Raw genomic sequence first — 24192 nt, forward strand, 5'->3', positions numbered from 1 at the left:
CCGCTAATTTTTTAACCATAGAAATTTGACTTTGTGCAGGTGTGTAAAGTGAGCTTATGATAACTTTTCTGTATAGCAGCTGCTGTTCATTATTAAGTGGATAAATACACTGTTTAATCTTAGATTTTGAATTTTCTTTTTCAGTGATAAATTTCTCAAATTCATCTCTTGCATTTATGACTCAGGTGTGTGTTAACACATAATCACACAAGCTGCATCTGAACAGCACTAATAACATCCTGAATTTAAAAAAAAAAAAAGGTTTTAAAAGCAGTGTGTGGGTGGATACTTTGATCAGTCATAATGTGATGACTAACAGCATGAATACACTAACAGCAGCCAATGAGAGAGGAGGGAGGACATCAAAAGAGGGCACAAGAAGAGGCAAAGGATGGCATTTTTTTTCAGCCTTTGAGGAGGCTGTCCCCAAATTGTTGAGTACATAAGAGGCTCCCTGTGTGTGACCCTCTCAGCATTCAAGACCAGAGTGTGAGGGGATCCAACTATTGTAAGTTTCTCTGTGTGTTGTCCTTAGAGAGAGAGAGGGAGAGAAAGAGAGAGAGGGGGCAGCATCAGCTTCCCTCCAATTCCAGTCATTCGTTCTCCGTGAATTCAGACTAAACTTATGAAACCATTTCTATCCACAGCTGCCTTTCAGCTCAGCAGAGCTCATCTCACTACTCCGGCTCCACTGTCTTATCCATCCTTCTTCGCTGACTGCTGGCCTGATTTGTATTCCTGCGGATCTTAACAGGATCAGAAGAGGTTGCCGAGTGTTCATCGAGTAGTGGAGCGAGAGTCAGAGGCTGCCAGAGTCATCATGGCCATGTCCCAGGAGCAGAGTGTGTGTTTGGGGCTCTGGGTGCTCCTTTTGCTTGGTGCAGGCATGGAGGAAGTCGTGGAGGGATGTAGCTGCTATCCAGCGCACCCACAGCAGCTTTTCTGCAGCGCTGAGATTGGTAAGTCAATAATCATGTAGTTCCTGTTCACACTATCCAAGTAAAGCATTTTTCTTAATAATAGCATCTTAACTTCTTGGGACTATGGATGAAATGACTCCAAAGTGGTTTTCGGATACCTGGTATTGATGATTATTGATCCACTTCCAGTGATAAGATTCTTTGTGAGGAGGGAAAATCAGTCGGCAGTGTAAATCCACTTTGACCAAACCAATCAATGGAGCTCTAGGGCTAAGCTTCTCAGGGTAGATGATTGAAATATATATACATCATCTTGGCTCGCTCCATTGAATCAATAAAATGATTGATTTTAGGAAGAGGTCAAAGCTATTTGAGCAGAAAAGTGTAATGGTAATGGTGCTGATGATTGACAAGTTAAAAAATTAAGAAATTAGTTGGGTAAACATAAGTCATAAGAAAAACCTGCACACACAGCTGTTTCTCTGACTGGCCTTTTTTCCCTCTATTGTTATTATCATTCCTAAACAGGGCAGCCTGCTGTCTGTTCTTTGCAGTTACATAATTGAGTCTTCTTGCTCTGGATCATAGATAAACAAACCCTGAAAAACAGTCGGCACCAAAGTGGCCTCAGCCTACTTTTCATCTCTCCCTCTCTCTGTCTGTCGGTCGGCCGGGTTGCCTGCCTGTCTCCCTGTTTGACACCCCCCAACATCCAGTTCTTTCTTGTTTAAGCAGCGGCCAAAACCAACACTCTGCTCTGACTTTGAGCACTTGGCTCCAGACTGTGGAAAGCTGGAGTATGTGCCTCTGTCAAAGGTCACACTCCAGTGGAAGAGAGGGAGAGACCAGCGGCAAGAAAGTTGATGAACAAGTTGCCTTGATGGTATTTCAGTCTTGTTGTGTAATTGGTCTGTTTCTCCCCTGTGGGATCAGCTCCTTTACTTTGAAGATGTTTCTGAAAATAGTCTGTTTAAATGGAGGCTGAGACCTGTTTTCAGGATCGCTATTAAGCCAAATTAGATCTGGGTTAAGAGAACACAATGAGAGTGTTTGGAGAAGTTTCTAGGGCAGAGCTTTACGTATAAAGTGTGTTATGGAAGAGTAAGATGGGAGTCCTGTAGGAATGATCAATCTGAATGAATAGTTGAGATTTTTCTGTTGGCCTGACACTGCAAAAATCCTGTAAGTGAGACTGGAATAAATTAAGTCCCATTTCTGAATCTGCTGGCTTATACTGGAAGAAATGTAGTCTAAATTTGTCACTAGCTGTAGTTTTCATGCATTCATTTCTGTCAGTCTTAAAAGAAACTGTGATTTGCTGTGACTTTTTTCATATGTTAAAGTGGTTCTAATTAGACTGAGGCAATACTCAATATCGCAGCAGTTTTGACAAGGGGTTAGCTTACTTTTTGAACATTTTATTTATCAAAGACATTTTCCTTTTTTGTACAGTGAAAACGAAGCAAGAGAAAAGGAAACTTGGGAAATAGATTGACCCAGTGTTAATGGATGACAAGGGAATCAAAAAATGGGACACACATGGGACAACAAGGGAATTGAACCACAGACTTGTAGCACTGTCCAGTGCCCATGTTGCATTTACCATAATCATGTAGTTTGGCAGCCTTATGCCTTTTAATGTCATCTTTTTTAAAAGAAAAAAGAATAAGCAGGAGTAAGACATAGACAAATTATGTTAACCATAATTTAAATATCCATCATCCAGTATTACTAACCAATCAAGTTGGAGTCATCCTGGGATTCTTAGACCAGAGTTTAGAGCAACACTGGGGAGGCTTAATTAAAGACAGAAGGAGTGACTTCAGCAGCTGACTCATCACTACATTACATTATTTAGCATTTCCCTCAAAGTCTACTATCCAGTTTGGACAGTGAAATATTCTTTTTTTTTTTTTTTTTTTAAGGTTGTCAGGTAAGATTTCTGGAAGCGAAAAATCCAAACAGTACAAATTAAGGTTAAATAAAGCTTGATTGCAAGATAATTCCTGAATTCTTCACACTAGCTAACTAGTTAGCAAGCAATACTGCTAGCTAACTGCTGCTCAGTGTTCTTGCATAAGTATATGGACATTTCCACATATTCCTCATTTCAAACCTGTTTGTAGTATTTACAAAAAAACAGCTACATAAGCTGAATGCTCTCAAAACACTTGTGCTGCTGACCTAGCTAAACATTTAACTTAAGAAGTCTACATGTACAAGCTAAAAAAGTGGTTATTTTTTTTGGCTATGTAAAATCAGGTTTCAGACGCCACAGTTTAAGAAACTACCGGGAATTTCATATGAAAAATGCTCTGCCAACATTATAACCATTAACCAGTATGTCCTGAACGACGTCAGAAGCCATAAGAGAAGGACTATTAGGATTGAGGAGGCAGGCTTAACAAAAGTCAATCAACCACCAGCTCTTTAGTAATTAGATTGAATTTCTTTAGGATAAGCTCAGGCCTCTGGTCTGTTTGGCTTTGAAAGTAGAGGTACAAGAGTCAGTGGTCCTTGTCAGGTAGGATGAAACTTCTTGGACTCATGAATAAAAGTTGGGGAAAATCCCCCATTTACTCCAAGAAAACCTTTTTATTTGTTGGAATGTGTGATTACACTGCAGAGGTTGTTTTCTAAGCACAGGCTGGTGCTGGCCTTTAGTTGACCTGACAGTGTTGTCAGAGCCGATGAGCCCCTTGAATAAAGCTGTACATCTGAGTAATATCCCATCTGGACAAACCCTGGACCATTCCCCGGCCTTGCTTGTGTATCTGAGATTGTGCATCAGTGTGAGTGTGTGTGTGTTGGATGGAGGCCAAGCCATGCCAACACAGCCTACTCCATCTCTCTTGCTTTTCTCTTCCCTCTCTCTCCCCACTTCATTTCCATGTCTATAGGCTCAGTCGAATGGTCTGCATACTAACAATATCAGTGTGAAAGCCCGCTGACAGTCCAGCTTTGTGAGCATGACAAGGGTGCCGATTCATCAGGGAGGGGGGAAGTTAGTTACTACATCAGTTCTCATGGTACAAGTTTGCAATATTTTTTCTTTGGTTATGTAGCGGTAAGGCAGATGCAAGAAAACTTTCATTCATTAGGCCCGTCTGTCCTTATTCCTGTTCATAACACAGCAGCAGCAACTTAACTGAGCACAAAACCTTGCCTGCTCACTTTGAGGACGAGGGCAAACATGATGAGGGAGTCTGGGCCAATTCATTCTCAGGAGACTCAGAAAAAAAAAAAAAAAGGTTTTCTTTTATATTTTGGCTTCTAATTTCTACAGCTTATGTACAATCACTACCCCAAGAGTATAAACTCTGGGAAATGATCCAGTCCAGATTGTTTCAATCTTATCTGGCCCACAGAATATTAACTATATTAAACCACAGATTCACTATAATGAAAAATGACTGCACTATTCTTAGTTTAGTAACTTCTGTCCCTGTCCTGGATGCACTGATATACAGCCAAGGCATGTACTGCCAACTATATGATGCTTGCACAGAGCACAGGCGTGCATTAGTGTAACGCTTTCCATTAATAGACCCACTTTTCTGCTAAAAGTAAGGTTTAAGTAGGACAGCTTCTTTGCCAAAGCACTTCATCTACATTTATGTTTCTTCTTGCCAAAGGAAGAGCAGATCAAAGAGCTAAATCACACAAAGAGGCCTTTAATATGAGTCAGCGTTGGTAGGGTGGATTTTCAAACAAGGATGACAGAGGTATTCAGTGTTAAAATCTTAGCTGGGGTGTACCAATGTCTGGTGAGCATAAGTAGATGTGACCAGGCATACAAAACAATAACACAGCTTAAAACAACACTTATGGTCACTGTGGAGCAGAGCTAATGACGGTGGGGCTGTGGGTTCAGAAAGTTACATAATGGCCCAACACAGTCTTGAATTGCAACACGTTGCCTATCACTGATAGGTCGGAAGTATAACAAGCCTTGTACAAGTCTGATGTAATTTATAAACTGTCCCACCAGTGATAAAACAATCTTACACTGACACTTGGCTCCATGGACAAATTTCTCTTTTCCAACTCTCAGCTGATCTCTGAGATAAATTTCTGGGCACAACTGTTAAACCACAGAGTAATTTTCAGTAATCTGTGATAATGTCAGTAAAAAAAGGTATATGCAGGCTGAGGTGTATGTAAACAAGATTACGGGCAAATGCATTGTAGAATGAAATTTGATTGTTTGGTGTATTCTTTTACCAGTCCAAGCTCAAGACTCTTTTTCCACATGTGGGTGTAAAAGATGAAAAACACGATTAAATTTTTTTTTTTTTTTTACACTTTTAACTTCTCTTTTAGACCAACAGTGCTACATGTTGTTTGAATATTCAGTGATTTGGTCTTTAAAACAGTTTAATTTGTAATATTACCGGTCTGTGCTACATCCCAGCGGCAAAAACAACTGTGAGTAATGAAGCTGATGTTTAAGTGCAAAAAACCTCAGTTCCTTTAGAGTCCACTTGAGGCTCGCTCCAGTAGTACTGCAAACTACATAGACTCCTTTTGAAAAAGCATAGCATGCTTACAGCCTCTCACTAAAACAAGTTCAGTCTGATTAGCTCATGTCTTATATGTAGCTGGTATGGATTGTGTTTAGCTTATTGTGATGAGGCTCAAACCCTGCTTCAACTCTGCCTCTTCACTTCATGCTAGGTTTACCAAAGTGAGGTTAGGTTGAACTGATCCAGATACAGATGGGTGGTGTCATGGAGGCTAAATCCATGTATTACACAGTGTATGGATAAACCAAACCACTATAACTTGCTGCAGCAGCAATACTAAAAAAAATATGGCTGTAAAATCATGAGCATCTGTTAAAAACAAACAACACAAAAAAACGACAACAATACGCTGGTGACAGATAAATTATGCAAGCGAAGTGATAAGTTGCACAACAATGTAAAAAAAAAAAAAAAGCTCTTTAGAGATAATACAATAGCATTTATTTTTATAATGATCACACTACAGTTTACTGCACCTTTATCTACAATAGCTCAGTGTGCTTATCTTTTTTAGGTCACAGCTGTGTTTGTTTACAAGCAGGTGTGTTTTCTGAGGTCAGACACTGTCAGGTGAACTACAAAGTATAATAAAGCATCAGTGAACTTGCTATTGCTACATTTTTAGTCTACGTTATATTTGTTTTTCTACCTTTCAACCATTCTCCCTTAAGTTAAATTCTACTTCACTTGTTTGCTTCACAGTGATAACAAAGCCGTATTAGTGACAGTAATTTGCAGCCTTTGTGATTCCAGATATTTTGTTACGCTCTTTTTCAACCTTAAGGCAACAAGTCACGCAGTAAACCTGTAAAGTATATCAAAGTTAAATCTCTCACTCTTTGACATTTTTCATAAAGTGAATGTCCCTGCACCAGCTGTCTCTCTGTGGGCAGTGCAGTGTGCTCAGATTAAACTGCAACACTTCAGACAAGTTCACATCGACTTTCTGTCAGTCCGTATTTGTTGTTACAAAAAAAGTCTTCTTTTTCTCCTAAGCCAGTATCAAAGAACTCAGTGAGCTCCTCCTCCTATTACCGGCACACACAAACCGCGGAGCAGTTATGTGATGAGCGAAAAGCAAAAACAAAGGGGGTGGTTTGTGTAGCTGTGTGAGAGGCTGTGGGTTAGAGCTGTGCTGGGTCACACTTTCTCTCCCTCTCTTGTTCTGTAGTGTTTCCTCTTCCTTTATTCTACCAAGGTCACTTGTTTTGTTTCTGCCAGTCTTCTGTATCCATAGGGCCCTGACATCTTTCATGTAGAGGGAGGAAAGTAGGCGTGGAGGAGAGACATTTATGTGGAGTGTTTAGGAGCCTCAAAGTTAGCTTAATGCAAATTTTTTATAGCTCAAAAGATCAAAAAGTGAACCATTTTGGTTGACCCTGCCCACTGTAGTTACTGTTCCTGTACCAGGTGGTTATGAAATAGAAAAAAATCTTTTTTCTAGATAACGTTCATGCTAGCTACATGCTGTGCTTTTTCTATAATCTGAGCCTCCTCTGGTACATTCTGAACTATGTGCACAGTGGTGGTCTGTCTGATGTCTGCTGTGTGCCTCTGCATATCCAACTTCCCTTTGAACTCTGTGTGCATTTAATGAATGGATACTTAGCCAAGCACTCTGCGCATTGCTTTCTATCTGTCACCATTTAAAGTCTCTCAGGTGCACCGTCAATGATTGTTTTCATATCAGAACATCAACATAAGTCTGACAAGCTGAACTTGATTCAAATATTCATTTGAGTGTGTGTGTTACACAAGCAGCCACTTGTGAGCAATGCACTTGCGTTAGAGGTTCACTCCAATACTATTAACAATAGCACTTCACCCCTTTGTAGTAGCATCACCACTAGCCAAACAAGCTTATTCTTGCATCTCATATTCTGTATGAGGGGTCAGTGTCCTGTTTGTTTTTTTCTCTTTACATAAGTGTCATCTATTCTCTATGAGCACTCACTTGAAAACACCTTTAACTTTGGAACACTCACTTTGCTCATCAATATCACTTTCTGATCAACAATCAATCAGAACCAAAAAGGGGAAGAACTTCTGATAACATTTTTGTCAAGTGTAATGTTTTTGGTAGGTACAATTTCCAAGCCTAAAGCTGCTGCTAATATTAGCAGATTTCTGCTGCAGGACAACTTTCATTACTGTAAACTCTGGTGAGAAGTCATATGGTTATCATATACTCCATTTCCTTTCTACTAAGGTTTTGAAGAAGACTCATTTACATCTGCAGCTCTTTTATTGTATATATTAGAGCCCACTCCAGAACAGACACTTAAACGTCTCTTTCTATAAGCTCTATGGCCTTATAGAGTTAAAGCATTACCTGAAAGCCAAGCCCAGTTATTCGCCCTCCTAATGATAGGTCATCAGAGCCATGGCAAAGTAAAAGGTAATATTGGTGTCCTGCCTCTTGCAATTTTTACATTGTGTGCCATGCCACAGATTTTCTGTCGGCTGAATATTAAAAAAAAAACAGCCATCTGCCAAGATCAAAGTCCAAAAGCAAAATCATTTCAGGAGCCATAATAGTGAACTTAATAATGTTTGACTGACTGGGGCTTAGCAGTTTTATTAGCTGTAAGGAAATGTTTGCCAGTGGAAATGGTTTGTTAACGTAATGAGTGGTGCAGGAATCTGAGAGTGCCGACTTTATTGGTTTGGATTCGAGGGGAAATCAGTTATGTAGCCATGAGGTCTGTAATAACAGTTTGATTTGGCACTGTGTGGACTGAATCTTGTGGTGTGGATGAGTAAAATGTACAAGACTAGTACTAGTAGATACTTTGGGGCTTATAAGTTGTTTTAAGAGTAAGAGGCTGAAATGGTTTGATTCCACTTTTTACCTTTCTGCTGAAATCCACAGAGCTTTTTTACAGCTTTAATTTAGCTTTCATCTTGATTTATAATTTTGGACAGACTAATGTGAAGCCACATCTGTTCCACACAGGCTGGGTGATGAGTGAGTGTGAGAGTGTGTGTGGTGTATTAGACATACATAAATGTGTGTGAGTAGAGTCAGTGGATGGGAGTGTGCAAGCAGAGAGCTACTTGTTATTCCATGTGAGTTTTGATTTCCTTCCCAGGGAGAGGAGGGACACATCCGGTATCACTGCTTCTGAGAGGGCCTGCTGCACTGTCTGTGAGAGGAGGAGGAGGAGGACAAAAAACGATCTCTATCTCTTAACATTAATCTAAAACAGGAACACAATATAACTTACTGTTATAAACCTGAATAATTCAGATTGTTGTCTCGTCTCTGGCATGTAAATCACACTCATTTCCTATCTCTTGCATTATTTGGCGTGTCAGTTAATCTTAATCCTCATCTCCTCCTGTGTTTTTCTTCTCTCTCTGACAGTGATAAGGGCAAAGATTTCCGGTGAGAAGATTGTGTCGCCTAGCAACAGTTCCTCACCTTACATGAAGATGATTCAATACGAAATCAAAATGATCAAGGTGAGATCACTGGACAGCAGGAGGAGCTGCCAGAGCCGCAGATACACATCATCTACTCTGCATGCTGCTTTTATAGCGTTGATGTATTTGGGTATTGAATACATATAATTTGACTGGAAAGGTAAACAAACCCAGATTGGCTGTTCTCATAATCGATTCAACCCTTCTCATTTTCTGAAGAGTTTGCACATAAGCAGCTCAAACGTCTGCAAACATCCCCCTCCACTTGACCCTACAATATGCTGATAAATACCATGAAACCTACAGAGGAAGGTGCTAAATAATTCATATTCACAGACGTGGCGTAGAGTCAACGTGTGCTTTATTTCTCCATACTGCAGCTAAAATGTATAAAACAATGTTTAACTTCTCTCTTTATTAAAACAAGAGCATTTCAACTCTCCACTCTTTTATAACATGTTTTTTGGTGTGTTTGTGTGTCCAGATGTTCAAAGGTTTCAACAAAGCAAAGGACATCCAGTACGTGTACACTCCAGTCTTCTCCTCTCTGTGTGGAGTCAAACTGGACTCCAACAATAAAGCAGGCTACCTGCTCTCAGGTACAGTGTGTATGGTTCTGTTTTAATATTTCTTTGTGTGGATGAAATACCTCTTTACTGTAACCTTAAATTAGTCCATCAGTATAATTTCAATGTGAACAGTTGATTAAAGGACCTTTTGTTCCTATACCAACCTTCTGCTTCGACAGAAATATTTAGATACTTGTATACAGAAGCTATTTAGCCTGGCTTAGCATGTGGGCAAGAATTTGCACTACAAAAACCAAAAAAAATTACGCAAGTGTTTTTGTCTTAATTTTCATAAAAATTGAAAGACTTAATATTAGCCACAATCACACAGCTAGTCCATAAAAAGAGATGTGACAAAAATGTCATCTCAATTGCATGCAGGGAGTTAAAAAATCTGCCAGTGGGGGAAAACCTTGAAATGAATAATGTCTTGATACAAGAAACTAAAGAAAAAATATTAGATATAGATATTTTTCTAGGCTTGCAAGATGAATCTGGCTACTACAAAGTCTGAAAAGACAATTTTTACTCAAAAAAACAACAACATATTCACCATTAAGTTGGGTTTTTGCAGTAATTTCATATAATCCACATATCTTCATTTTGCTTAATATCCCATTTTCTTTTTGGCCTCACATTTTTAAATAGTATGCTCTTGTGTCTTACTTTTAATTTATGTCATATTTCTTTAATGCTCGTAATGGTCCAAATGTTGAACAGCTAACTTAGCATTGTTTATTAGTATCCAAAATGATCATGCAGGCCTCTCTAAAGCTTATAATTTCCACCTTGTACATCAATGTTTTAGACCATTTTTTAAATTTAGCAAATGTGTGTCTAACATGTATGCTTAAAAAGATGAGCCTGGATTTCTTCAAACTGGAACCTATCTTGAGAGGAGTTTAAAAAAAATGCCATAGTTCTGATATTTAAAGGCTCATTTTGAAATCTAACATGACTTGATTTTTTGGTGTGATTATTCAATGTGCTGTGATGTCACTGAACAGGAAGTATGTGGAGCGATGGCAGAATTTCCATTGGCCAGTGTGACCTGGTAGAGTCCTGGGACAACTTGTCGGTGTCACAGAAGAAGAATCTGAACTACAGATACCAGATGGGCTGTGAATGCAGAGTGAGTAAACTGAAAATTTCTTAAACTCAGCTGAAAAAGATGATTTTTAGTAAGCTTTATAAAAAAGTAAATCTTCAAAATGTTTTCTTCTCAGATCAACACGTGTTACACGGTGCCGTGTGCGTCTACAGGAGAAGACGAGTGCTTGTGGACTGACTGGCTGCTGGATAACAGCCTAAACGGGGAGCAGGCCCGACAGTACGCCTGCATCCGCCACTCTGACACAACCTGCAGCTGGTACCGTGGGGGACCTGCGCCTGAGAAAGACTTCATGGACATATCTGACCCCTGACCTGTAAATCTGACATCAGTCTGACTCCATCTCACTCCTGCAATTACCATCAAACATCTCCTGCTACATGAAGTTAAAATGTGTCCCTCATCAGATTCCATAATAAAATTGTCTGACATTTTGAAGTAGAGGGAGCTCTACCTTCTGTCAGCAGAGTCCAGGTTGCTGCTAAGGCAAGCCTGGGATCAGTTACTGACTCATTTCTCACTCTCACACATTTAATTTCATGTGAAGTTTCTGTAGAGTAAGAAAAACCATCCACTACAAATGATTCACCCCTGAGTGAGTCTCTTCTTCATACCTGATGGCGTGCTTGTTAATGCATAAACATAAAAAGACCTCAGATTTGTTTCTGCATTTAAACAATATGATATGGGTTATGCATGCACTTAAAGTAAAAGGAAGTTGGGCATTTACTGTAAATAATCTGGAGGCAAGTTTTACCACCTGCAACCGTGCTTTGAAAATCTGACCCTAGCTGAAGTCTGTGCACTACATTTCACTTACTTCCCTCTACACACTCCAGATTTCAGCCCTGTTCTTTATCAAATTAGAACAACTATCCTATAAAAATGAAAATGCACTGAATGTTTATGAAAAACAACACAAACATCCCCAAACAGTTCTATTTTGACATGATCTGACTAAAAGATTATGACCATAATTCTTGAATATGAAAATCGTCATAGTTTGAACTCTAAACTGCAAAGAATGTAAATATTGTAACTCAGTAAGAACTAACACTTTAAAGGCTAACGGGCTCTTGTCTGATAGATTAGTTGATGTTATCTTGTGGTTTTGTGATGTGTTTAGTTTCCTTGGTTGAACTCTGTACTATTTCCTCTGCCAAAAAACTCTAATCCAGTGCTTTGATAACAACACTGCCACCTGTAGATGCCAAGCCACCTCTCCTTTGAGGAAATTATGTAACAGGACACGGTTCAATTCCCCTTTTTTTAACTTAAAAGAACAGTAAGTCGGTTGTCCTTAACTCAGAGGTACGAACAAAAAAGAATTGAGCACAATTTAACCAGTCTAAAGAATTAAAAAAAAATCATAAATATGCCTAAACTAATTTTACAGTCATTATTTTATATGATACTCCACTTATTTTAAGAAACCCAAAACCTGAATTGACCCCTGTCTTGTTACTGGACTGTTTCACTGAAGTCATTCACATTAAAGTGCATTTTTTTTGTTTAAACATCATGAGACAGAACTATAATATAGCCAGTAATGTGTCACACTCGTTCAGCATGTTTGAGACTGCATCTCGACGTATTCTCATAATCTTATGAAGACTGAATGGTGTGATAACAATGCATTATAAGTGTACGGCTTTAATGAAGCAGTTTCAAACAGTTTCATGTGTTTTATACTGAAAGAATTGTTTGGGTTTGTATTTATGTCTCTGTTTCTGTCTAAATAGAGTTTTCTATTTCATGTACCAAAAAAGATTGTATATAAAATGTCTGAATGGAAAAGTGTTACACTGGCTCCTTTTTTCCACCTTTTCTTACCACTCAAAAGAAAAGACAAGTCTTTGGGTAGCTACATGGGAATCTCACAGGGAGGATCTCAACTTTGAAAAATGAATCAGGGATATTTATGAGAAAGAGACATTAACCAGATAAATCTAATTTTGATTTTGTATTTGTCTCATTACTAATTCTTATAGTAATATCCACACTCTTGCTTGAAAGATAAAACTAGCCCCAAGATATGTTAGGTGTTAGGCTTTGGCTTTATGGTATAATAAATGATTTGTGTTCAGTGAAGTGGTGCTGAGCCCCTGAGATCCTGTAGGGTGAAGATTTTTATGTTGTACACACAACTTTAGTTGTAATAAGCTCCATTAAAACATGTTACAGAAAGTTAATTCTTCCTGTGGAGAGACTCCCTGAATTTAACACCAAACACTTGGCTGATGGTATGGGTCTGCTGTAGAGTAAATGAGGCTGATCTCATTGTGCTTTTACTACCTTGATCACAGCTACAACATTAATCTTAATGGTGTTGCAACCCACCATCTATCCCACAGTTAGCTAAATAACTTCCCTCTTCCATTAGCATATTAATACTATAAAGATGGCCGTCAGAGACCTAATATGCCTCTGTTGTTCTCAGAATAAATGGGATGCTTGAGCCAAAAATCAATGTTTATAGCTAGTTCATCACTGGTAAGAGAGAGTGTGGCAACTCCCTTCCTAACAGATTTACTCATGCTGACGGGATAAGAGCGATCACCTTTGTGGGACTTTGAGGGCTCCACAAATCAGGAATTTAATAGAGGCAAATCCACGTGGAAGGTGTCATTAACGCATGATTATCAGAGATGTATCTTCCAATTTTAATAGTATCATAAGGTTTAACATGAAACATTCGCTAATAATAGGAAAATCAAAGACTTTCTATTTGACGACTGACATTGTTAAGTCAACAATCACCTTTTTCATCCAAACCAATCAATTCAAGCACAGTTATACAATCTGAATACAAACAGCACAATTTGATGTTGAAGAAGCCCGTCTTTCAGAAATGTGAGTTTGCTGCTGGTAACTAACAGATGGTAATGTGGAGGCATAAAAAATAATGTATTATCTTACCATGTCTTTGTAGTTGGGGTAGAAAGTCTGGTCAATGAGTGGAAACTTGTCAGTACCCAACTTCTTCTGATTGTTGATCAGCTGTGAAAACTGGAGGATGAGAGGGATGAAGAAAGAGAGAAACAGTCACACAGGGTTGGTTATAATTTAAACACGGGTATATAATGAGTGTAAAGTTATAGTTCAGTGCAGAGAATGCACATTATTAATGTGGGGATAATCAATGTTATGGCTTTTAAGCTTTGTTTGAGTTTAAAAGAAGCATTAAAATGACAAAAAACCCTTCAGAGTATCTCACAAACGATGTAACAAAAAGCACATTGGTTTTATGAACAGTCTAGGGAACAAAACACTTTAAAGTTTGTTGCAGATGTCTTTAGTTATGGCTAAATCTCTTACAGCCCAGGGTTTGTCGCTGAGGTTGTAAATGGAGTCTAGAGAGTTCACAGACGGGACTCCAGCGTACTGCAGACCGATGATCAAGTTCCTGAAGTCCTCGTTCTGGGCCATGCTGAAGGCGTGCTGGCGAACCAAGACAAAGTCAGGCCTGAAAGACCTGATAAGACAGCAGAAAGAGGAAATAAAGAATATGTCAACATGGTTAGGATAAGAATGAAGCTACATTTCAACTTTCACTGTACTCTTCTTGCATTAGTATTTCACTAGAATTCTTATGTTGCAAAATATATGATGTAAACAGTCACTTTTGAATGGCAAAAGTTGACCTGACTTTAGTGATACACAAGGAAGTCACATAAAACAGTTTGAGTGATTGTCTGCCCACTGAGGATGATGTAGCACTGAGAGGATACACATGTCTTCCAACATAAATTGCTTTTATTGGACTAACAAATGAAGGACATTGGAGTAGATGTCCCAGAGTGGATCATCACCTGTGAAGGACTTTCAGTGAGCGCTCTGCTCTGGATAGATGAATCAATGCCGACACGATGAAAATGGGAGGTTATTTGGTCGTCAGTTAAGCTTTCAGTGGGTAATAGATTTTACATTTGTCCTCTGTTATTTATATCAAAGTAACACAACAATGTAAATCATACTGAACAAAGCACTTGTTCAAGCAGGCGACAGAGTCAAGCTCAACAACAGAGCACCACTGCTCTTAACCCCAGCTCCTGTCGCTGACAGCTCAGCTGATTGCATCTATGCATCCAGTTTGTAAAGAGTAGAATGGGTGCTCTATTTAAACTGCTTTAGCCTGCCTACTCCTACTCCTGCCAACTGCTTTGCAACTCACTTTACCTTTAACACTGTGTCTGATAATAACAGTGTCACATGTCCTTTAGGATCTTTGCGTTCCAGATAAGCACATGGAAGATCAGGGGGCTCCTACCTCATGGCCATATAGCCAGATGTAACTTTATGCATGCAAATAATTATCTTTGAAGGAATTTTCCTGACTGAACTATACTCAAGAAAACTAATCCCATGTCATGAAAGAAGTGAAAAGTTGTCAGTAATTTACATCTAAAAATCAAAAATCTGCATGTTTAAAACCATCTGTCCAATCAGTATGCGTCTTTTTGTCTTCTATTTCCACACAGTGCTGATTTTAAAATAAAGGAGTGAAAACACGTTGATTTTATCCCCTCAGTTTTTGCCCAAAATACCATGATTACCACCGTTATTATTATTTTTTCCTTTTTCTCATTTAAAGGAGAAAAGAAGCTAACTAATTTCCTTTACCAGAAAGAGACTTGTTGAGATTATATTTTTTTTCTCCAAGAGTGTCCTGGCCAAGACAGGTAACTATATTGAATTTCCAGAGTTACACAATTTCTGATGAATCCTCCTTTGAAAATATAATTGAATTTCCAAATCTATATTCTGTTTGTATCTTTCTATTCACTCTTGTGTCTTCAAAAATTAAGAATGGACAGGAGACTCTTTTAACAAAATTCAGCTGATGGTTAACGACCTCTTACATTTAATGGATTGCTAAATTAGACAGTTGTTAATTACAAGGCCTGGCTGAACTGATAATGAAGTCGGAAGAAAATCACAGGTAAACAGATACCACTCATGGCGTTTCTTTGCCGTCATTCAATCCTGCTGAGGTCTTTATATTTTAGAAGGTATCAGACTATCACACAGAAATGCTTTATTTACTGACATAGTTGGTACAAAATAAAGTTCTGTTTTGGATATCACCCAGGGAACAGCTTTCAGCAGCAGCATAACAAACACTGCAGTTAGTTTATCTGATTCGTACGTACTGCTTTTAGCTCATAAAGCGCTTGACCATAAAAAATACATTTGAAATATCTTCTCTGTTTGGGTTTTTCCTTCAGGGCAAACAGAGTCCAACCAGCTCCTCAATGTTCACCATCTTTCTCTGCTCACATGTCGAAACCTTTTAAAAATTTCATGTGAAGGGACCCTTGTTTCGCTGCTAAAGCATGCACCCTATGGACAGAGGTTACGCTACTGCATGTCATCTCTCACTATCTGTTCGCCACACCTTTTCAGCTGTTTCATACTCGAAGTTCTGTTCGAAGTTCTATTCTAAGTGTTACAAAACAATATTCATCACCCTGGCTGATGTGTGTCTGACTTAGACTATATGAAAAGATGGATGAGATGACAACTTCCCAAAAGTGAAGCCAATACAGTCTGCAGTATTAGTCTTAAAGCCTAGCTCATCCACATTGATGGATACAACATGGATCAAAATCTTAAATCAAAGCACTTATGGAATAAGATTTTCTTTTACTTGGTTTCTGATTCATGTCCGAGTTATTTTTTTTAGAAGTCTAAATTAATGAGTTATTTGAAACATAAGGTCACAGCAATGAATGACAACTCTGTTTATAGATCCAGCTTCTGCGGAAAGAGGTGAAGTAACAAACACTGACATTTCCTGCTGTTGTCTCTACCAGCCTAGAGGACCTTTGCTATTTTATTTATAAGGTAAATGTGTGGTTTGTGAGCAGAAGCAGCCAGAAGTCAATACTGCATCTCCATCGACTGATCCCTACTGCAGAGATTCAGGATCCAAAAATGTAAACAGTGCAGGTTGGAAGCTGTCACAGAAGATCTTATTACTTCCATCACCACGACTGTGAATTGATAAAACTTGAGTTTTCCTAATGTCTTCAGCATATACAAATTTCTTGACCTTTATTCAAAGTATGCATGTCAAAGTTTCCAAAACATGGACACAGAGAAGATGAGTAACAAGGAGTCAGCTGTCATAAAAATGTAGTGAGATTAATTTTATTAATGATCATTTTATGGAAAAAAATTATCAGGATTCACAAGACTTTTCTCCCCAAAAGAACAACAGTATCAGCCCTCTAACTAGCTTACAGTATGTTCTGTTCAAGAGATAAAGCCTGCTAACAGGTGGTGCAAATATAATGAGAGGATCAAACCAGGAAGTCTGGTGTTTTGGTTTCAGAAAAACAAGTCTGCAGAGTGAGAAGATGTGGGAGTGGACAGATCAACAAAATCCAGAAGACAATTGTTAATTTCCCAAGAAGCACACCCACGATCTGTCCATAACCATGACCACTTATTATTTTAACCATGGCAACAAAGTCTATTGAAGAATCTAGCATTCATAACTTGAGAGAAAGTGGGCGATGAAGCTGCAAAGGTTTTATGATCTGTAACATGTTTGTAGGGTTTTTATAACACTTTATTTCAATGTTTTGCTTCCAAATGTGTCACCATCCAGAGCAAAACACTGCAAACCACAGCGGTAAACCCAGATATGCAACTAGTGACCAGTGTTTGAAGGGCAAAAACAATATTCAGAGCAGTTCAGCTCAGTGAAAGGTTGACGGTGATAGGGCCTGACTCCTGTTATTTTTCCTTTTGTCTGTGGTTGTGTGTCGTTGAGAGGGAATGTGGGGATAAGAGCTGAGAGAGAACTAGAGAGCCAGGCGATAGAGGTTTTAGAATAGAGACAGGGAAAAAGACAAATGTAGAGAGGAGTGAGAGAAAAGGGACGGAGAGAAAACTCTGGCACAGTGTGACTACCACCAGCTCCTCATGCTCAGAGAATACTAATCAGACACTCCAGGAGGCTCGAAAAGACTGAAGAGGAGAGGACACAGTGATTAATGTGTCCGTGGTGTCTTCATTAGAGACAGTGGGCTGTGGAAATCAACATGGCCTTGACTCTGTGCTCAGTATATAAATCCATAAGCATACAGTGCAAAGTGTAAATTTTGTGAAGCTGGATTTTACTTATGGGACTCACACTGAGAGTCGACAAATTTTTCAGGCTGACTGTAAGAATGTCACCATGCTAACACGTCAATATGAAGGGTGCTAAAATGCAAAATGTAATTCTTGGTGTTGGTAAAAATGATGGTGAATATGATGATTGTGAAAATTATGATGCTTCTAATGATGATAATAGGGATGTTGATTAAATTACTGTTGTAATGTTATAATAGTAAAAAAAGATGATGATAATGACCATGATAATTTTGATGGTAACAGTGATGCAGATGACTTGATGATAATGGTAATAACGATGGTGAAAATGATGATGATAGTAAGGATGAAAATGATGATAATGACCCCAATGATGATGGTAACAATGATACAGATGATGTTGATAAGATGATCATGATGATACAGATGATAATTATGACCACAATGACGATGGTAACAATGACACAGATGATGTTGATGAAATGATAATGATGATCATGATGATGATAATGACCACAATGACGATGGTTACAATGACACAGATGATGTTGATGAGATAATAATGATGACACAGATGATGATAATGACCACAATGATGATGGTAACAATGATACAGATGATGTTAATGAGATGATAATGATGACACAGATGATGATGATAATGACCACAATGATGATGGTTACAATGATACAGATGATGTTGATAAGATTATAATGATAGTACAGATGATGATAATGACCACAATGATGATGGTTACAATGATACAGATGATGTTGATTAGATAATAAAGGTGAAAATGATACTTTAGAGAAAGAAAATGTGATGATGATGATGATGATAATGATGGTGATGGTAATTATGAAGATAACGATGATGAAGAACCTGACTTTGATGAAATTGGCTTTGTGAAGATAAAGGTAATTTTGACATTTATAATTACCTCCACCAAGGAGGTGAGGTTTTTGGAAGTTTGTCTTTCTGTTTGTTTGTTTTTTTGTTTGTTTGTGAACAACATAACTTAAAAAGTAACAAACGGATCTCAATGAAATTTTCAGGAAATGTTCACAATGTGATAAGGCAGAAGTAATTTCATTTTGGAGGTGATCCAGATGACCATCTGGAGCCAGAATCTTTTTAAAGGATTCTTTATCATAGTGAGATCAGGCCGCTTTCACTATATGTGTATACAACTCCATGATAAATGGTGGGATTGCTTTGAAAAACAAGACAAGGCAAGGTCACGATAATTTCGGACAGATGTAAAACTATGATCCAGATCCTGGCAATATTCTGGATATTAAGATCTGGAATATAAAATATGTACTGGGTCATCATAATTTTCAACACTGTCAAATAAATTATCAAACAAACCTGGGACTGACACAAAATTGTAGCAGACAGTCTGTCGAAAGGGGGTATAACATTAAAGTAGGACTAAAGTGTTGTGTGAAAATCACAATATGCTCAGCAGAGGTCTGTGCTTTCTGGATACTTTTCTAGTTGATGAAGAAGTCAATGATTTTGATAATTATGTGTTTAAAGGTAAGGTAAAGACCAAAGTGATTTACACACTTATTAACAGACTTCACTTTCAGTCTCCAGATTATTTTTTACATTATTTTTTAAAAATATTGGGGACTGCTGCCATGAGGTGGGTGCCAGCCGAAGTAAGAAGCTGCAAGAGCAACATGTTAAACTGTAACTAAACCACACCTAAAAGTACTGGTTTTGTCTACCTCGACTAGATTGCATTATTCAAGGGACAGTTAAATCCATTTATCCGATATCTTAATTTATTAGTCTTTGTACTTTAATTTAATGTGTGTTTTTCTACATTTTAGTCAGTCCAAATACTGTAATTAAAAGAGAAAAAGACAGCAAGAGCTGATATTAGAGACCTGCTTAGAAGTCAATACTCAATACTTGCAGGCATTAAGCAAAGTCTGAGCTTTCAAGAGAAATTGATAGACAGGGGGCAATTACAGAGACAAATGCTGATCATTAAGTAAGTCTGAGTCAGAGGTCTGTAATGAATATAGATAGTTGGACAACATGACAGAAACACAATTATGTTGTTAAATCATTATATTTTCTACTTACAAATCATGTTTGTGCAAGACTGAGGCCATAATATGAATATATACACAGTAGATAAACAATGAATCAAAGTTTCCCTGAACACATGCTATCTTTGACTTTCTGTTAGTGTGTGGGCACGTTTGCTTCAGCCTCCCATAAAGTGTAATTACAGGGCAGAGCCCCTGATAATCAGACTGAGGCTGACTTCTTCATTTCCTGTTGGTTTTGTTGGTTTGTGAGCAGAGGGAGTTACAGTCACAGCTGTGTGTGTCAGTGCGGTCTGGGGTGTGTGAATGGGGCTGTGCGATGTCTGGTTTACAGTAAGTTCACATGTTTGTACACACATCAACTGTGCCAGTCTGTGGGAGATGACTGTGGTCAAACGCCTCTGCTCTTTTTCCACTGGAAACAAATGTATTTAATACTCCCGAGAACACTCTGATGAGTGTGAGTTCACAGAGAATCTCTGAAGCATCTTCATATATGCATAAACCTTGCTCAGCAGCAAGATGTTGGGGTTTGAATACTGGTAAAAGTCTAATATCTGGCTTTTTCTTTTTGGAACAGTTAGTGACTCATATACATGAGCTTTCAGGGACATCATGGGAGTTTTAAATTAAGAACTTAGGTTTGAATTTGATTATTATTATTATAACTATGTATCTAAGTAACAAGTAGGAGCCAGGCCTGTTTCCTACCCAACAGACCAAGGCCCCATTTGAATGTTTCATCCAACTAAAAACGCAGCAGTAAGCATGCCAGGCCTGTAGTTGGTGCTATAAGATATATGCTGCTATATAAATGAAATATAGATCTCCACCTAAGTACAGTTTATCTGGTGTATTGAAGAATACTAAGTTCAGAAGTGGAGCAACAGATGCACATTTTGCTGAAAGACAGTCAGCAGATTCAGCAGATTCAGCAGCACAAGCACAGCATGGTAGTCAGATGTGACGTCAGCGTTTCATAAAAAATCCACTCTGGAGGCCATTTTCAAAAAAATTGTGTTTAAGGTCGGCTGTAAACGCGAGGCAAAAAAAAACAACAATACTTTTGTGTTTCTCCCTAAAACCATTGTCGTTTAAACTGTTTCTATTTCCACTTCCTTCTGATGGTGATGGACAAAACTATCCAATACCACTGCAGCCAGTACAGCTCTCTTTCCAAAATAATTATTTACAAAAATCAAGTTACATTTGGTGGTATGTCTCTGGTCTTGGAGCCTCCTGCCCTTCCACATGCCTGCAATGAGACCTACTGTCTCTTTCATATGCATAAAGGGGAAACCAAGACAGGGAGAGGAGTGGCAAAGACACCCAGTGTTGCAGAAAAGATTGGGTATAAGCAAAGATTCCCTATGAGTGATACCACTGAGTGGTAGAAAGAAGCCTTTTTGTTCTTGTTGCTGAAAACACTGCTTTCTCATACAGGGCACAAGGAGAAAATGAGCAGAGATAGAACATACCACTCTGGCCACAGGGGACCCCAATTTTGACACAATCCAAAAGCTCCTTAATGTGGCTTTCATCTCAAAGACGATGACTCTGATATGGGCAACATCAAAGCATGCTGCTTTAAAACCTTTGTTTCTCAAAGACCAAATGTTCTTGAGAAATTTGAAAAACCTTCCCCTTAGATCAGATGCTTTTTTGAGGACAGGGTTTTGTTAATTCTTGTTTTGCTCTGCAATGTTTGATCCATGGTGACAGTTTTTGATTATGTATGTATATATGTGTGTGTTGATGTGGCACTGACCTGACCACTTTAGTCCCGCCCCTGATGACCTGCATGTCCACATTACAGGTGCCGTTTGAATGTGAGACCAGATTAACCTCTGAGAATTCAGCCTGCAAGGATTGAAAACAACACAAGAGATTTAAATCAGAGAAACACTTGAGGACCTTGAAAAACAAACTAAAAAACAAGTTATAGTGACAGACAAGGTTAATATTTCAAGTCGGTTAGATAACCATTGTTGTTTTCATGGTTGATTACTTGTTAAGTGGGAAAATTAACTGTAAAAATGCAGTCTATAAGCAGTTAATAATCTTAATTTACAGAGGCAGTGACAGAAGATGGCAGTTGCTTTTTCCATTTAAATGCTCCAAATAGCCTCACTTTTTTGTTCATATTCTTGTTTAGTGTGGTAGCAAATACGGCGAGGGTTTCTCTGACTCATAGATCCCGGCTCCTGTCTCTTTTGGGCTTATTTTTGTCTCTGTGGTAAAGCTTGAGGTTGTAATTTAACTGTCATCTTCTATTAGGCGTGAAACTCCAGAGAAAGAAGACTCGTTTCAAAAGCCGTGACCAAATACCATAAAATAAACTGCTGGTTTGGTTCTAACCAATATGAAAATAACACGTCACATACTATTAAAGTTTAACTTCATTTTGTACAGTAAGCATAACATCACACCAAAATTTGGATTAAGATGATAACTTTATATTTTAAGTACATGTGGTTTTAAAACTGTGGTTTATTTGTACAAAGTGAGAAACAGCCTTTAGCGAAGTAGCTTTGTCAGGAATTGCAAATGCTAAATTTGAACAAAAGGGTGTTTGTATTTCACATAGGCATTGTAAAAATTATTGATCAAGATGCCATTTGAACCCAGCTCATGCTAGCAACTCTCAAAAACTTAGAGCTAACAGCAAGCATTGACATGCTAGTCTGCTCAATGTGACACTGACATGCTAATGTAAAATAAGTTGTATTTCACAGGTTTACCATCTTAGTTTAGCCTTATAGCATGCTAACAGTGGGTAATTAGCCAAAAACACAAGCACTTACTACTTTCATTAGCAGTATGCTGAAGCATGCGGAAATGTTAGCTTGATTTTAGTGTTGCATCAAAACTTTTTAGGACCTTTATCCTCTGAAGACCAGGGATATTTGAGTAGTGACGCCATGGTTGTCAAGATACATCCCCAAAAATAAAAATGGTGGTATTATACCATGGATTCATTTAAGAGGCTGTGAGGACTTGCTGTAAAAGCTAGCGTTAGCCCTAGCGATGAAGACTCTGCTTTCCATGAGCACTTGTTTCCCACCATTGTGAGGACCAGGGCATGTTTGTAATGAAAATGAACTAAGATTGGATCTTCTTTTGAATACTGTTTTTCTTTGTTCAAGAGAACTTTTAACTGGGTACAACACAAGGAGGTAATTCATTTATCAACGGTTATGTAGAGCTATAGTTTTAGCATTGTTTACTAGCCAGCTATATTTAGGGTTACTCACAGCCTCTGAGACGTGTCCATAACTTGTAATGATAGTGAATCCTGCTTATGTCTGCCAGTGCTCATCTACCAAGCAGAGCTAACATAGCCTCACTTCTCATTTTCAAGAAAGAATCTTGAGTTTGAACAGACCACTGTAGTATAACTGCTGTTAAGTATGTAATGAACATTATCACAAACAGTTTAGCTCTTGCTTTAGCCTTAAGCTCTTGTTTTAGTCCTTAACTCGTGTTTTGACTTTTAGTTTTTTGGGTTTTTTTTAAGCCTTTTGACCATCTTTTAGATTTTAGCCCATGCTCCATCACTCTCCCTGTAAGTCTTCTTCTGCTCATCGTCCTTTTTCTATCAGACAAAATAAATCCAAGAAAATCACGGATCTCTCTTTTCACTACAGAACGTGGTCAGCCGGTGTGATGTTGTCATAGAGACTTTGATGTACCGTACTTCAATCAGGTACTGCCCGACCTAATTGGGAAGCTGAGAGATAGCATTTAGAAAACCTATTTTGGTGATGATAATCTCATTTTAAGTTATGGATTACAATCAGGCATATAAATATATAGAGATGAGACTTTTTCATGTTCACAAAGAAAGTCCCTACAGTCCCTCTCAAATTTTAGCATTCACTTCGCTGGGGCAAGAAATGTCTGCACTGGCCTTTTTGCTACCTGTCTTGCAGATACTGAAATATTTCGCTGAATAAATGAAAACTTATTCAACTTATTCTGGTGACACTTCTTTAAGAAAATGCATCAAAGTCTGAATAATTCACTGTGTGGGAAGTTAAATGGTGTTTTGTTTTTTTGAATAGGTGAAGATAAGTTCAAATGCTCCAAGTTCTCTGTGGTAACTTCTAACTTGCTGTATAAGCAGAAGGTAAGTTATAAAGCCCTGTCTTATAGAGGTACAGTCGTTTTATTCAAGATGTGCCAGAGACACTGAGTGAACCTGTGCATTTCCACATCAAACATGAATGTGTCACTCCACTTTCATCCCACATCCAAGCACCTCTAACCTTTGATAAATGACTCAGGAGCGATGTAGTTCTATAAAAATCAAAATGATACCTGCTCCACTTTGATGTCATAGTCCCCAAGCACCTTCTTTCCCCGAAACACTTTGGCCCTGAAAGAGAAAAGAAGATAGGAGAGGATATTTAGTTGCACACTCTCAGTTGTCTCTGCTGCCCTCTACTGGACATCACACTCCCTGTGGAA

General features: G+C 38.4%; 2 protein-coding genes across 3 annotated transcripts in view; one reads left to right on the forward strand and one right to left on the reverse strand.

Moving 5' to 3' along the window:
* The window catches only part of syn2b (synapsin IIb), a 104673-nt gene that overhangs the window by 15254 nt on the left and 65227 nt on the right, over positions 1-24192 (reverse strand). The window contains exons 2-5 of the mRNA XM_074667956.1: positions 24043-24100; positions 21491-21582; positions 13871-14027; positions 13472-13561 (exon numbers count right to left, since the gene is read on the reverse strand). Of these exons, the coding sequence (XP_074524057.1) occupies positions 13472-13561; positions 13871-14027; positions 21491-21582; positions 24043-24100 (397 nt within the window). The remainder of the gene's footprint in view (positions 1-13471; positions 13562-13870; positions 14028-21490; positions 21583-24042; positions 24101-24192) is intronic.
* Positions 362-12330, forward strand: LOC141789832 (metalloproteinase inhibitor 4-like). Of its 2 annotated transcripts, XM_074669439.1 has the most exons (6): positions 362-508; positions 648-959; positions 8814-8911; positions 9357-9471; positions 10449-10573; positions 10668-12330. In XM_074669439.1, the coding sequence occupies exons 2-6, from the start codon at positions 821-823 to the stop codon at positions 10863-10865; spliced, it is 675 nt and encodes a 224-aa protein (XP_074525540.1). In that variant the 5' UTR covers positions 362-508; positions 648-820; the 3' UTR covers positions 10866-12330. The 2 variants fall into 2 exon arrangements, with proteins under 2 accessions (XP_074525540.1, XP_074525452.1); XM_074669351.1 differs by lacking the exon at positions 362-508 and having other exon boundaries at positions 544-959.

Source organism: Halichoeres trimaculatus, unplaced genomic scaffold, assembly GCF_033239565.1.
Source record: "Halichoeres trimaculatus isolate MK-OKI-2021-1 unplaced genomic scaffold, fHalTri1.1 fHalTri1_scaffold_1, whole genome shotgun sequence".
In the NCBI taxonomy this organism is placed as follows: Eukaryota; Metazoa; Chordata; class Actinopteri; order Labriformes; family Labridae; genus Halichoeres; species Halichoeres trimaculatus.

Bases quoted from the DNA above. Each gene is read 5' to 3' on its own strand.
- LOC141789832 (XM_074669439.1), top strand. From the start codon at position 821: ATGGCCATGTCCCAGGAGCAGAGTGTGTGTTTGGGGCTCTGGGTGCTC. The intron at 9,472-10,448 runs GTACAGTGTGTA...GTCACTGAACAG, and splicing joins AGCAGGCTACCTGCTCTCAG to GAAGTATGTGGAGCGATGGC. The intron at 10,574-10,667 runs GTGAGTAAACTG...TTTTCTTCTCAG, and splicing joins AGATGGGCTGTGAATGCAGA to ATCAACACGTGTTACACGGT.